The 16295-nt window shown below is 46.1% G+C and overlaps 1 protein-coding gene across 3 annotated transcripts in view; it reads left to right on the top strand.

Annotated features, from left to right (window-relative positions):
• The first annotated feature begins 426 nt into the window (after positions 1–426).
• Positions 427–16295, top strand: part of GTF3C3 (general transcription factor IIIC subunit 3) — a 598047-nt gene continuing 582178 nt past the window's right edge. For 2 of the 3 annotated variants that reach the window (XM_069615721.1, XM_069615722.1), the window contains exon 1: positions 427–600. In XM_069615721.1, coding sequence (XP_069471822.1) covers positions 490–600 — 111 coding nt within the window. In that variant the 5' untranslated portion in view covers positions 427–489. The remainder of the gene's footprint in view (positions 601–16295) is intronic. The other variant, XM_069615720.1, reaches the window with a different exon arrangement.

The raw sequence follows: 16295 nt of genomic DNA, 5'->3' as shown, positions 1-16295 counted from the left end.
TATGGAGTGATACAATTAAGATGACGCGATCACCTGCAAACTAATGACACACAATGCTGAACTAAGGAAATGTCACTCCATTGGGGGCACAAAAATGTGGTGGCTTCTCAAAGAAGTGTGTTTATTTATAGTGGTGGGCGGGGCTATGCAAATTGTCCATACATACAACCTGAGGGAGGGCGGGACATGAGAGAAACGCACAAATGACCCTCGAACCCATAGTGAAAAGTTAGCATCTGTGCTTACCACATTTTCACAATGTGCAACTCATATACTTCAATAAGGTAAACCGACTTGCTCTGTCCAGGCTACTGCCATTGTACGAAACGGGAGGCTTGGTTATTTTCAGTGGGTACGTAAATAATGATCGGAACACTAAAAGCGTAAAGAGGTTTCCAGCCGGCGCGTGTTTGTAGTGCACGCTCGGTCCGTTCCTTTCTAAGGTCCCCCATAGACGACCTGTCAGTTCAGCGCTGTGAGGTTCAGATTATGGTCAAAATGTCTGGCTTCAGCCCAGAGTTGATCGATTATCTGGAGGGACGGATCTCTTTCGAGGAGTTCGAAGCTCGAAGGGAGGAGAGGAGAGCCTTGGAGAAAAAGGTGACGGGGGTGGTGGCAGCCGCTGGCGAAGAAAGTGTACAAGGCAAAGACCTGACAAACATAATGGGGGCGTGAGAGGGTTGAAGTCCTCCTTCAGAGAGCCCTGGAGAGGACAGTGGTGTTTGCAAGAGAGTCCTGGAGAGGGCAATGGGGTTTACAAAAAGGGAGGAGTGGGACACTCGCTGCACAGGATGGTGGGGTTTAATGTAGTTGCGAAGGCATAGTGTTGAAATGGCACTCGAGTGAAATAAATGACGAACATGGCAGAGACTCGGCCGGTGTGAAGTGGGAGGGTTTGTTTAAGACGGTATGTTTTGCCGAAATGTATGTGAAACTGAAGCTTTGGGGAGAAACGTGCGCGGGTGTGCCAAGCCGGACAGAGAAATATGCGGGCAGGAGCAGTGAGTTGGTGCCCTGGGGATGATGAAGGGTAATTTCAACAGATGAAAATTTCCCCCGAAAAAGCTTCCAAAGGCATTTAGTATTACATGTATTTTGCTCTGTGTTTTTCATTGAGCACATTTTATTATAATTTGTTTATTGTGTTATAGCTCAACATGTGAACTCTTCACAAAACAAATACACCATTTAGTACAATACATTAAAGTCACTAAAACCCAAGATGTAAAAAGGCAGAAAGAATTTGTATAGAGGAAAACGGGTTCATTGGCTACTTTAAAAAAGAAGACATTCAACTAAAAAGCTTGAAACCCCACATCTTCCTAACGCATATAGATTAATCACAGAGCAACACATATGTACAATTTAATAAAGACAATTAGAACCACTAAAAAGATGCTAAAGGTATTCGTGTAGGTTGAGATGAATTCAGTGCTAACTTTGAGGGAACAGGAAATAAATCAATTAAAAAGCACAAAACCGCGAACCTCCATGAATCGGATTTATGAGTGAATATTTTATGCCAAGCCTGTCCAATCGATAACACTCTGAAATCCTTAATAAGAACAGCAAAGAAATGATGACGGTGAATGCGTGGGGCAAAACATCGAAGAAGGAAGTGAGGAAGAGTTTCAATTGTACTGGAATCACCATAATAGCGGCATGTTTCCATAGCTCGCGTTACCGTCTTTCTTGCACCAAAAATCCCATTAGTTGGAAAGAGGTTCAAGCGTTAATCTCCAAATTTGGGATCACCAGAAGGGACTCAGAAATTGACATAGATGGTCTGAAGTGATATTTAGAGCCCTTTCTTCAGATAAAAATAGCCAAAAGAGCTTATAATTACTAACTTCTTCAATAATAGTTAGCAATCATTCTCCCATAATTTATTCTTTAACTTGGTACGGTTCGTAATGATCTTTTCCTTGTGCACTCCGAGTTATTCGAACAACTCTTAACATGAAAATATACATCTAGTGGATGTAATGTTTGTTTTTTGTTCAATAAGTAGTTTCAAATCCTACCACAGTGAATTTTCTCGTTCATTTTCTATTTTAACAAATGGAGACAATCGTTTTGCCAGGGTGGTCGATAAAGGTCCAAATGAAAAAGAGGGGTTCGCATTGCACGAGTCATATTGATGATGGGGGGGCGCCATTTGTTGCGATTTAGCATGTATCTAGTGCAGCTCATAAGGAAAGTGTTACTTTTAGTGTTACTTTGTGTTTAAGTTGACACATTTTACATTCTCACGCAGCAAGATAATGTCAAAACCGCTGATCCAAATATAAACAATATAGGTGTGTAGTGTGCCACATTGCGCCTAAATGTTGGGCAGCGAGGAACTTCATATGCGCATGCGAGAAAGGAAATTTGCAAAGGAGAAAACCACTGTGAGAGGATGTAGTGGTCTTGAACATACATGCACAGACATACATTCTTGTGCGACATTTGTTTGGGACAGTTGGGGTACATGGTGAATAAACAAATCTGTATGCCGTAAGTCCTCTCGTAGTTGGGGATTGTGCAGGGCCAGAATCCTGGGTTGGCGAGATGAGCTCTGTGTGACTGGGCAAACTGGTTTAGGAAGTTTGAAGGCTGAGGAAGGCCAGCAAGCAGCTGCAATGATATCAGATGGTCAGCTACGGGCAGGCTCGGGTTTTTACGACTTGGGCTATTATTGTGAAGAGGAGATGCAACCATTTTAAGTACATGGGAGCCTGTTATTCATTGTCCATGGAAGTCCGGCTTTCTGGTAGAGTTAGTTTGTGACTGAGTAATAAACCCGATGCAAGGGCCGCTTAAGGGGTAGAGTTGACAAATGGTTTATGGGTTGTGATCCATTTCTCAGGATGTGCCTAGACGCCATGTGTGCTGAATTGGTAGTCGTGTAGATTAGTGTGAAAAAATGATGGCAGCAAGTCTGGATGGATAAGATATTTATCGCCAGTTCAAAGGGAGGTTATTCCTCCCCCTCTTCATATCATTGAAGTGTCCTTGCAAACCATGTGCATCACGTTCTGGGTTAGATGTCCCCAGCCAGTTGGAACTTGTAATGAGTTATGTTTGTTTTTGTGAATATGTAACCATGGGACAACGTCATGACCTACCACAGAAAATCCCCAAACGGATGTGTTCTGTAAATATGAGCTGATGTAAAGAAATGTTGAAGGGGGATGGTAGTTAAATGTGTCCAATGAGAGTGTGGAGATTGAATCTCTTTGTATAGGCTTTCCGATTCATGTGTGGGGGGATCATTTGTAATAAAATATATGGGAGTGTTTTAACTGTTGCAAACTGTGTAAACTTGTGTGGTTCGAGGAGACTCAGGTTAGTTTGACTCTAAAGCGTATTCTAGCTCCTCCTGGCCGATTGTGTGATAAAGTTGCTTTACCCACCAACGTGCACTCGCTTCGTAAGAGGTGGGCCTACTTTGGTTTAAGGTGATCAGAGGCTCTTCCGCACATTTTCCATTTCACTATTGTTGTGGAGTATCCCCAGGTATGCCAGAGGGACACTTGAAGTCCCCAGACTTGGAGGACCCAACACCCTCCCCCAGGATGCACAGAGGACTCAGTTAACGGGAAGTTCAAACTGCGGTTTATTACAGGAAAAACCAACAGGGATCAGCACAGGAACAGAGAATATCCATGCACATCTCGCTCTTCCTCGGCTTGCAGGCCGGATTTACTTCCAAATGGCGTCAACACGACGTCACAACTTGGGCTCCTCTCCAGAAAAACCTATAGGGCCCAGTGATTTGGTATTGAGTATGTTATAACCTATACAGGACATTATAGATGTTATTCTACTGGCCCTCGCATGTCAGGTGGCTTGCCTGCTCCATCCCCAAGTCACTAACTATAATATTGTTGCAGTGTTTGTGGATTTACCATTGGTTCTTGCCTATTGCTACCCATCCCTACGGTACTAAACTATGATTGGCTAGAGCTGACGTCCCGAGGCCTGGGATCCGCAAAGATTCTTAGCTCACTGTGTACCTCTTCAAGGTAATAAGGATGACTATCTGTCTGCACTGTAACTTGTGTGTACCACCTTTACTTATATGAGTGCTCTCCTGACCGGCGCAACACTTGTTGCGTACTTGTGTCTGGGAGCCTGCGACCAGCTCTCCTTTCCCACCGCTGATCATTGTCCATTGTTTGCTTCGCCCGCGTCAAGTGTTCAGGGACCACAAATTTGAGCTGTGCAGCTCAGAATTATGAGGATTTATTAGTATTTTCTGCAGCTGGTCTCTTTGTCGTCTGGGGATTGGAATGTCATCCGTATCTCTTGACCTTGGCTGCGGGTTCTGTCTGACACGTCTTTCTTTCTGTCCACCTGAATCAGCTCAGCTTGTCTTTTTTGCTCGGAGGCTTGAGGCCTGCTGTAATTTTCCTAAACCTTATAATGCGGTTTCTACAGTGTCTGTGCTATACTACATTTCCATAGGTTAGTCACACTTAGCTCTGTCAGGTCCCATAGGTGCTCCTGCAGTTATATAAGGTTGTTTGTGTGTAAGCATTTGTGTAAGGATCTCTTGTTTTGCAGTTGCAGCGCTTGGCTAATGGCAAAAATAATAAAGCAATGACAGTGTGTATATGTGTTTGTCCTCCAACTATAGAACTGTACGCTCGTGTTCTTCATGTATTCGAGGGTGTTTGTGTGTCAGTGCGGATGGCACATGTGCTTCATGTGTAACGCTGCTATGTCGTGGTGTCTCTAACAACGTCAGCAGCATGGCTTCTTTGGTGTTTTAGTCCAAGCTATCCATACAGGTGTCCTTAATCATAGCCTGTGGCTCATCATCCAACCATGGATAGATCTGTATGTGCCTCAATCGTGAATCGGGAATGTGTGATTGGAGTGTTTTCTGGCCGCCTTCCTTTCAATGAATTTGGTAGGAGTGGGAAGGGGTGGTAGGCTTCCCCATCCATCTTCAGTACCCCCTCTGGTGGACCTGCCGACCACATCCTTATACAACAGTCCTTTTGCTCTTGGCTTGCATATCTTTGCTATTCCACGGAGGTGCCCATAGTAGTTTTGTGGTCATTGAACAACCAGTTCACATAACAGCACACTCCCTTGGGGTTACACCAAACTAACTTCCCTTCATAGTACTTTGCATCAAATGGGTTGTCCAGCTTCATTGCTCCAAGTGGGAACAGTTCACATTGTGCAATCCTTTCCCTGATTTTGTTCATTTCTGCCACAATCTTGTCCTTTGCTCTTTCTCTATTCACATCCATCAGGACCTTCATCCCGATAGCATCCTCCGCTGTTTTGTTGCACTTGGCCATGCATATTTCGATCCTACACATTGACATTGCTGCTAGTATTGATGCACCCATTATCATCTTGAGTCCATCCCATGGCCATGATGGCATCCATGACCATATATATGCTATCTAGCTCTGGTCTTTTCCTGTCCTCCTTGCTTGCTCTTCCAGTTTGGCATGCATCCGTGCCACTGCATCTGATAGTGTTCCGTTATCTTCATTGTTGGCAGTTATGAATGTGCAAGGGGAACTCCCTATCTTTGTGCGAACTCCTCCTTCCATGGCTGTGAGGAGGTCCAGGACATATTTATTCTGGAGCGCCACCAACCTTATGGCTCTGAGCTCTTCCTTTATCGCGTTGAAGCCATTCACAGTGGAATTGATTGTCACCATCAGCTCACAGCGGGTGATCTGTAACCACTTTGCATTTGTATACATCTGTACAGATGGTATTATCGATGCAAAGAACCTCTTCTTTCTTTTGTTATTTTCATTTTTTGGGAACTCATCAAGCTTTGCATCCTTCTTTAGTAACAAAGGCATGTTGATGTGTACCAATGAGAAAACTCCTCCCCAGTCAGGTGGCAGCTTCTCATATTCTTTCGATCAGCAAGCCCGGTAGTGGTCCTTCAGTACTACGGTTCCTGCTTTCATAGCTGCGTGTTGTTCAATACTTGCATTCCACATTTTCGCCAACTTCAACTTCGCCAATGTTCTGGTAGCAGAGTGCTGCTGTCTTCAGAGGTATTATTGGCATCGGACGAGCTTCATTTTCCACCCATGTCAGTAACGTGCCTCCCATTCTTTCAGGTATTTGTCATTTTCTTCCTGTACCTTGTTCACTGGTGACTGTGCTAGTGTTGGTGCTTTGCTTCAAACCACTTCGTCCTTCCATCCATCCTTTGTGTACACTTGGCCATACACTAGTATCTGTGGTCTTTCCCAGCAACCTTGCTTTCCTTCTGTCTCCTTCACTCCTGTCCATACACCTGGTACTTCCTTCAGAGCGACAGTCTTTGTTTCTCCTTTGTCAGGTCCATCAGCTATGTACTGTATAGCGTCATCTAGCTGCCAAACATTGTTCATCATGTCTAATGTCTTTATATAATTGTCTGCATACAGGAACATTGCTTTAAACATCCATCTCAGTGTTACTGTTTTTCCTTGAAATCTCCCTCTAGTTGTCACCATTGAGAGATGCATTAGGCATTGTGCTCTTGCTGCTGGTATTTCAGCTGCTATGAACGTTCTGGAGGAACTCGTAGCATTGGGCATTAAGGAGCAGGCATAACCGCTCTCCCCAGTGATTACCTTACCTACTTTTGTCATGTGTTTGTACCACGTTAATAGAGACTCAAGCAATGTCGGTGAGATATATGTCCATCCCCTACATGTCTGTGTCAACCCTGCGCTTAACTCTCCTTACCTTATCAGCAGCGTTCTGTCCACCTGACATGGTCGGTCCACCTGCTCGGATTGGGGGAATGTTAGTGGAGGGTAGAGCGGTAGCACTAGCAACCAAGTCATTTTCCAAAAATGAATATAATAACACTGCTAGGAATATGTAAGACCAACAGAACCATCAAATTCTTTGTGTCATTAGTTTTCACTTGTGCAGCTTGAAGATATAGTTGCCTGCCTGAAATGTGTTACTGTGTTAGTGGTACTTCTTAAACCCATAATCACTGATGGCAAAGGCAAACACTTCTTCCCTCAATTTCTTCACAGATAGGTCTCTCAGCGTGGCAAATACTAGGCATTCGCCTTGCTCAAGCTGAGGGTATTTTTGGGGCCAAATACTCTATAAAGGCAAGACGGTATACTCTGGGGTATTGTGCTCGCAATGTGCTGGGTCTCCTCACAGTACGGACAAATTGGTTTGAGAAAGTATCTGGGTGATGGGCAGAAAGCAACATGAGGAGAATAAACAGCAACATTTACATCAACTTCCACAGAGACTTTGTGCAGAAAAGGGTAATAACAAACATACACTGTTCCCTAATCTATGTCCATAAGGAGTCCGGTCTCCACTTCTGGTTGCCAGGCGAGGCCGCTGCTTTGTAGGGCTTGATGTCCGCCAAGTGGTTCCAGACCGGCTTTCCTTCTAGGTTTACAGCACGGTCGGCCACTTTCTCCGCCATGTGCGGACCTGTGAGACATGGCGCATTCCAGCGCCGTACAAATTTGCTGAGGAGGACGATGTCCCCCAATTTCACAGGGTTTTAAAATCCAGAGTCTTGTGGTGCGCTGTCGCAGTTGCTCTCTTTGCTGTCTTCTGGGCCTGCCCGGTGTTGTCGTATCTGGTGAGAGATAAAAGAAGCGCTAGCCACCAAAGAAGTAACATAATCATTAATTTCCTGCCCTAACACATCTGCTCTAGTCTCACAATCCTTCACTGCTCTTGTGGCAGGAGCCGGGGGAGATGCATGCGTTGTCCAATCACCACCTCATAGGGCGTTAAATGGTGGTTGGCCCCAGGCTTATTGCCCAATGCAAACAGTGCGAGTGGTAAGCAGTGCAGCCAATTTCTATTTGTGCTCTCCTGTTTCTTGGCTATACACTCCTTCAGGAGGCCATTCAGGCGTTCACACATCCCATTAGATTGCGGGTGGTACGCACAGGCAAACTTGTGTTGGATGCCCAACAATGTTGCAATGTGCTGGAACATTTCATTGTCGAAGTGAAGGCTGTTGTCAGACTGCAGGACCTCACACACATGCCCCATCTTGGGAACACCTCTCTAACTAGGAATTTGGCCTCCCTAAGGATGTCAGCATGCGAATAGGGTCCTGCCTCAATCCATCTAGAGAATGGCTATACAGCCACTATCATGTAGCGGTACCCTTGACAGGCGTAGATTATGTCTACATAATGCACATGTAAATGCTGGAATGGGTCTACTGTCCTCTGTATGGCTCCTCTCACAACTCTCAGGGTATATCCTGGTGTAAACTACTGACAAACTAAGCACTTGATCACAAATTCAGCCACATGTTCCGCTAAATTAGGACAGAACCATGTTTCTCCAATGCGTGTAGCAATGATCTCCTTCCCTGTGTTTGTTGGATAGTGCAGATGTGTCAATGCTGTGTTGAATAATGCCAATGCTTGTCCACAGTTCGTTCTCTTCTCTTTATCTGCGCTTCTGGCAATACCATATTTCTGGTGCATTCTCAAGTGTTTGGGGCTCCTCCTATTTCCCATTGTTCCCCAAAATATGCTGCACATTTTGCCTCAAAGTCTGCTGCTTCGTTCCCCCTTGAGATGGGATCCTCCCCTTTCGTGTGTGGTTGGCACTTCACTATACCTCAGTCAATCTGCCCAGTAAGAGTGCATGTTGTACTGGAGTCCCGTCCGCCCTTCTGAACCCCACTGAGCCATTGTGACAATCCAGAGTGTACTGTTGACGTCACGTAAGCAGAGTTGGAATAGATTGTCACTTCCTTCCCTACACTGCTTTCCAGTGCTAATATTAGGGCCACTAATTCTGCTGCTTGTGCTGAGTAATGGGATGATAGTCACGCACTGGCTACTACTTCAGTTGTCCCGCCCTCCTCCAGTCTTACTACTGCGGTCCCAGTATGCCTTACCCCATCTGTCTGGTCAATTGGTGATGACCCATCAATGTAGACCACACCCCCCCCCTCAAGTGCATCCTCCTCTACCTTGCGGGTGTCACTGAACACCTCTGTTTGCTGTACAGTCATGTGCATAGTCTCCTACCTGCAGGACATCTGCTAGAAATGTTGCGGGTAGACAATTCTGCATCTTACTATCTTCAATACCACATTCAATAGCATCATCTCGTACCCTGATGCTCTTTGTGTTAGTGTGCTATTTGGCTTCTGCAGTATTGCAAAGAGGGCGTGCTTCGCGTAAACAGTGGTGGTGCACCCCATGGTTATTGCTGCTGACTTCTCCACTGCAAATGCGGCAGCTACCAAAGCTTGTTCACACTGATAGTGTCCTCTGATTACTGGGTCGAGTTGCCCACTGTAGTAAGCTATTGGGTTGTGTCCCATGCTTGTCTTTTGTGTCAGTACTGCCTTCATCACTACACCGTCAGTGTGAGAAAATAGGAAGAATTCCTTCTTGTAATCTGGGATTCCTAGCCCTGGTGTTGGGCTTATTGCTTCCTTCAGTTCCTCTAATGCCTCAGTCGTTTCTGTGTCATATCAGTGTCTTGGTTCCTTTCTGTGCTTCCTTCAGAGCACTCAACGGTGGCCTTATGTATGTGCTGTAGTAAAATACCCATGCTCTGCAGTAGTTGCATAACCCTAAGAACTGTTGCATTTCCCTCACTGTCGTGGGCTTAGGTGTCTTGCGTATTGTCTCTATTCTTTCTAGGGTGATCTGTCGGCCATTTTGGAATATAGTCAGTCCAATGTACAGCACTTCCTTCTGACAGTACTGTAACCTGGCTTTGTCCACCTTGTATGCATTGTCAGCTAACACAGTCAGCATGTGTATTGAGTCCTTTCTACACTGGTCTTCTGACGTGCTGCAAATCAAAATGCCATCTACGTACTACAAAACTGTGCTTTCTATCTGTATGTTGCTTAAGTCCATCTGTATCACTCTGTTAAAGATAGATGGTGACTCGCAGTAAGTACCCTTGAGGTACATGAGTATGTTTCCACTCCTGGTTTCTATACATGTCTTGTTAGTCTGGGTGTAGTGGTACTGAGAAGGATGCATTCGTCAAATCAATGACCATGAAGCAGGCATTTTCCGCTGGAATTCTGCACAAAATTGTCACTGGGTTTGCAACTAAAGGATATTCTGCTTCTACAATGTGGTTAAGAGGTCTTAAATCCCGTATGCAACACCATGACCCTCCCTTCGCTTTCCTCACTGGGTACACTGCAGTGTTGAATGGGGACTCTCATGGTGCAAGAATACCTCTCTCAATCAGGACTGTGATTGTCTCATTGTAATGCATGTGCAAAAATGAGCTAAAAAACATGCGCCGGTGCTGGGCCATTTTGGACATTCACTTTTAATAACCGCAATGGAAGAATGTTTCTGTGAACTCAATTAAGCAGACATGAGCTCTGTCAAAGTTGAACGGTTGCAATGTTTATATTTGGAAGCAGATGAGTTCAATTAGAGGGATAGTTGGCACATTGTTCTATCAAGGACGCGCTAAGAAGGGAGTCAGAGCTGTGCAATTGCAGTGATAAGGGGTGCTGGGAGCAAGCGCGCGGGAGACGAGCTGGGTTTTTCTACTATTAGCAGGATTTTTCCACTCTGTGCCCTGTGCTTGTTGGCTGTCCATCAGCCGGGTACGGTTGGGCAACCTACGGTGGGCGTGGATCTTTTCTCCATAAGAGGGCGGTACTTAGGTAGTTTTTAGAACTGGAACCCCGGGTGATGAAGTCTCGCTGAGAGGGAGGACGCTACGCTCCAGACCCTGTTAGAACATGGGATTCCCTCTCTCTGCCCACCTGCCTTTGGACTGGGTAGTGTCGTAGTGGTCGAGATGAAGTTTTCTTCTTCATCTACTCTAACAGTGAAGGATTTTCTTTAATCGTATGGATGTGTGTTTTTGTATAACCAACCTCATTCATTTATAGTGTTTGGTGTATATTTATATGTTGTGTGAATAAAGGTCCTGTAAAGAGCCAATTACATTCTAACTATTGGTCTAAGTGTGGGTTATTGCCTCCGAGTCCAAGAACATTTGGTTTGTGTGGTCTGGTAAGTGATCTCTAGGGTAACTACACACGACGCAGAAGCAAAACGCTCATGAATGCCCTCACCTGCTTCTTTAGTTAAGGAATATTGCTTTACTCTTGGTAAGATAGCTCAGCAGGTTCAGCGCTTGCTTCTGCAATCTATGTGTGATCTGCAGGTCGCAAGTCCGAATTACGGCAAGGCCAACTCAGCCTTTCATCCTTCCGTGGTAAAGCACTTTGGTTTAAGACGGTATATAGATAACAAATCATTATCATTAAAATTTCTCTGGCTTCATCTTGATCTTCACTACTCCTATGCTATTTATGTGGCCCACGTGATAGTGTCTTGTGGTCTATAGGGTGCTGGGTACCCTGGCCATATCCTCCTCCCAGAATGGGGGTGGCGCCTCTAGCACCATTGTCATCCTTTGTGGTACTTCCCTGTAATGTATGTGTAACCAATAAGTCACACTCATTTCGAACACCATCTCAATCTCTATCCTCTCTTCCCTGAAAAGCTCTTTGTCCCTGTGCTCAACCTGCATCCTTCTGCCACTGCGATCACTGCTCTCCATGCCCGTCCTGTGTCATCCATCGCGTTTACTGCTATCCAATCCTCTCTTGCGACTACTGCCTCTATTTCTATTGGCACTATGGACCCCTCCTCCTCGTCCATTGGCAGCCCTGGCCTGAATAGGTACTGTGGAACCCGCCACATCTTCTTCGCAATTCCTGGAAGCCATGCAATGGCAATGCCAGTCCCATACTGGAACATTTCTGCATCTACTGGCACCCCCCTATGTACCTTGTGTCCGCAATAGGCTTTAACAATCTGTCTTACATTGATCATGTGTATTCCTGGTGTGAAACACACTATTCCTTTGTCTGTAAATGAGATGATCCTGTTTAGTGTGCTCATAATGTCTCGTCCCAGCATGTTTACAGGTGTCTGTCGTGAGTAAAGCAAAGGCAGTGATAGATTGTGATCTCCTATAGAAAGAAAGTGACATTTTGTCTGTAAAAGGAACCACTTCCCGAACCCCAGAGAATTCTTGAGTGTTCATGGCATCGCCTAACAATGAGTAAATGCCCCTTCCCTAATGCAGGACCTCATTGCCCAAGAAAGGAAAATGTTTTGTCACCTATCGCCACCCCTATGCAAGGTTCCTCCCCCGGTTGGGTGTGATCGACAGGATGAGACACATGAAGTTTGTCTGTGGACTGTCCTATTTAGGGTACAGGGACATCCCATTCCCTGTAAAGGGGTTGTTGCCCACCATGGTAACTCCTCCCAGTTGTCTGACGGGAACTGTCGCCATCGAGTCTGCGTCATTGTTTTGTATCTGTGCTAACTGCTGTGTGTTCTCTCGGATCTGTGGTGCTTGTACATACTGCAGCTCTGGTGCTGGCATCTGTGGTACCTTGTGTTTGTGGGGCTTGTGCTTGTGACATCTGTTGATACGTGCCCTGCATCTGTCCTGGTTTTTGTTGGTCCTCTGCATAGTAATCGTCCTGGTGCTTATGATATGGCTGCTGGCACTGCGCCTCCCAATTCTGCTGCATCCCTCTATACCTACACACTCTTGAAATGTGTCCTGACTGCTCACAGGTCCAGCACTGTGGTGGCTCCCTCTCTTGCCCTTGGAAACCACCCCCCTGCTCCCTGAGAAATCCCTTGGGTTCTGCTGCACCTGTTGCGCTTATCCTCGAAACCCCCATGGAAAGCCCCCTTGGTTGTGATGCATCTGTGGTCCAAAGCCACGCCCTCTCTATTGGCCTCCCCTTCCTCTGAACCCTTGCTGTGGGCCACTCCGTCCCATGAACCCTCTCCCCAAGGGCGGTGCAAACTGCTGTGGCTGCTGCTGTGCCTGTGGGGTGTGGCTGGTTATGACCACCCCTTCCATCGTGCATTTCGATAGTTTTCTCTGTACTCGTTTCGCTTCATCTATGTTCCTGTCCTCTGCCTTCTTAATCTTCTCCTGCAATAATGAACTATTGTGAGCTGTTTTACTGGCCACCCTTTTGCCTCCATCCCTACCAATTTCCTTAAACTCTTCTGAACATGTTCTGGTAGCCCCTGTACTAGTATGTGATAAAATATTGCTACTGTTTTGTCCCAAGGCTCTCGAGGTTTCAAGGCGCCAGAGCTCTTGGATCTCCTGAACTTACTGCACACGGTCTTCATCTTCCCTCAACTTCTGTGACGTAATGGCCCAATGTCTGACATGTCTGGGTATTGTGCCATACTGCTACCCTGCAGTTTGCAAACGGCAAACCATTGTGTGCTGTATTTTATATTGTCACCACCGGGAACCCCACCTTTTTCCATACGTCATCAGCTGGACCTCCTAATATTGACACTAAGAGTCCATTTACGTCACCCACAGCTAACCCATGCCCCGTTGTCATTTTCTCCATCTCATAGATCCATTTCACGGCCCATGCACTCAACGATGGTAGCCTACACTTCTCCAGCATTGGATCTTTAACAGACTAGAGGGAATCCTCCGCTCTCTGAGCTTTTCGATTTTTCTTTGCTGTTAGCTTTATCATTTTTTCTCTAAAACAGCTTTACCTTGATCTCTTGATGAAACTCTCCCTGTACAGTGTTTTTTGGCCCAGAAAACACTTGTTTTCACTCAGTTTGTCTAGTGAATCCTCTCTTCACATCATGTCAGAGGAATCTACTACCAAGAAGCCTTCCTTTTTCAGGGACTGTGTTAGATGCAAGAAGAAGCTGGTCTACATGAAAGACCCTCATGAGCAGTGCATTAACTGTCTCTATCCACATGAAATTCACAAATGTGATATTTGTAAGACTTTTTCTAACAAAACTCTCCAGGACAGACAGAGAAGACTCCTTCAACATTTGGAATCTAGAGGACACTCATCTGATGAAGAATCAGCTAAGATAGCCCCTGTACTGTCTTTGAAGCCTTCAGAGAGGCAAACTTCAAAAAGAAGGGCCTCCTCTGTGGAAAGAAGCTCCTCTCCCTCATATAGGAGTAAGAAAAAGATGGAATTATCTCCATCTCCATCCCTAGCATCAGGATATCAAAAGAAAAAGCACCCCGACGAGAAAACCTCCTCCAAAGGTAAAGAGACGTTTTCTAAAATTCCAGGGGGGTCAGGGGGGGGCAGTCGTCTTCAAAAACTCTGTCTACGAGCGGCACCAGGCGATAGAGGCCTGTCGACGAGTAAACTGTCAACGAAACCCAAGACGTCAACGACGACTCTTCAAACCTCGTTGTCCAACACTAAGTCTCTGTCGTCAAAATCGGCCACTTTCAAGCAATCGTGGATGAAAGAATCTCACCACTTGTCAATGAAGCCATCGTCGACGATCCAGGAGCACCATCCGTCCACGATGCCCTCTTCGTCCACAAAGCCCTCGTCATCCACGAAACCTTCGTCGACGACATCCTCGTCTACGAAGTCCAAAACATCGTCGACGAAGGTACCATCAACGACTACAGACCTCTCGTCAATGGAGAAAAACGAGTCCAAGGCACCGTCCACAGATATCCCTGACACGCCCTCCAAGGAAAGTGAGTCGTTTGGACCAATGGACACAGACCTACATACACCGGAAGACCTCATTCTACCAATAGGAGCTCAACTGTCTCCTTTAAGAGAAATGGCTGACATCATACTACATGAGGATTTCTCAGATTCCAAACTAATTCCTGAGCACCCGTCCATCACCCCCCAGGAGAACAGTCCTCCCTGTCATCCCACTCCAGGGGAACCCATAGACCCATATGATCCAGAACTCATGCTTTCGATGCAGAGGATCATTGACAAATTCAATAGGCGTCAGAGACAGAGGCATCATTCTTCTACACCGATGGACAGATCTCCTTCTAGACCATCTCCTACACCAAGACCATCCACAAGGGATCCTATGAGACCACCCACAAGGGACCTCACGATAGTCCCTTCCACCACATCCGTTTCCGAATGGCAAGAAGATCCTTTCAGGGATTTTTCAGACCCTGAAGTAGGGGAGATCACTCAGGAGCCAGACGTGCAGAACGAGTGGGACGATTACATTCTAGAGAAGCCTATTAAGAAGCACTCCCCAGGAGACGCTTCACCACCAGACGATCTAGTGTCTTTTCATACCATAAGTAGTAAAGCGGCTGACCTCTTTAATTTAAGTGGCATCAGAAGAGAAAAAATGGGTGCTCTATGAACATTGAGACAAACGTAGAAGAACAGTCACTACGATTCCTCTTTTGAACACTATATGGGACACTGGAGCAAACATTTTGGCTACACCATTGTCCACACCGGCCAGAGAAGAAGTATAAGGCACCGGACACAGTACCATTATGCCTAAGGGGGCATACCAAACCGGATTCCGTCATAACGGTCCCAACTAGGAAAAGGTTGGCTAATCCATCCTCGCCTCTTTCAGCTCCACCGGACAAGGAAGGACGTAAATTGGAGGCCATGGCCCGGAAGGTATCATCTTCGGTCTCGCTCACCATAAGGGCTGGAAATGCCCTGGCAATGATGGCACAGCTGGATTGTGAGCTGTGGCTCCGTATATCCAAACTGACCAAGCATTTGCCTGCAGACCTGCAAGAAGAGGCCAAAGCAATTATATCGGTTGGCGAGGCCACCTCCGAACATATGATCGACACAGCTGTTGACATAGCAGAGTCGGGTTTCAGACAAATGGCCCACGGTACAGTGAGAAGACAAGCCTGGATGAAAGCTATGAACTTTAGAGCAGAGGTTCAGGCTCAGATCTTAGATATGACCTTCGATGGGCAAGACCTCTTTAGTAAAAAGATCGACGAACATCTCAAGGGTATTAAAGCTGATACCGATACGGCACGTGCCATCAGTTCTCTTAAGGACAAAGATCGTAGATCCTTTTGGTCCTTTCGAGATGCATCCTCAAAATATAGGGGTTTCAGCCGGCCCTCGTACAATCAAAAAACGCAGTAACACCTTTCAAGACGGGTACCATCAGTCATCAAACAGGTTCACCCATGAGGGCAAGGGTGGCTCCAACCACGCCAAAGCCCAGAGCAAGCAAAACGGACTATCTTCTTCCTCCTTTCTCACGACGTACCCCGGTGGGCGGGAGAGTAAGCCTTTTTTATCGGCATTGGCTAAAAATATCATCAGACAAGTGGGTGCTACAGGTGGTCTGCGAAGGTCACACCATCAAATTCCTGGACCAACCTCTGTTCCTTGCCCCCATTCCACGCAAAGTGCATTATCAGATGCAGGTCATGCTGGAGGTTCACAAGCTACTCCTAAAAGCAGCTATAGAGCCGGTACCATACTAACAAAGGAGAAGAGGCTTCGACTCCCGGTTCTT

This window comes from Ambystoma mexicanum, chromosome 9 (genome assembly GCF_040938575.1).
Source record: "Ambystoma mexicanum isolate Mex_15411 chromosome 9, UKY_AmexF1_1, whole genome shotgun sequence".
NCBI lineage: Eukaryota > Metazoa > Chordata > Amphibia > Caudata > Ambystomatidae > Ambystoma > Ambystoma mexicanum.
Note: the sequence above shows the minus strand (reverse complement) of the source record. Positions and strands in the feature narration are given on the sequence as shown.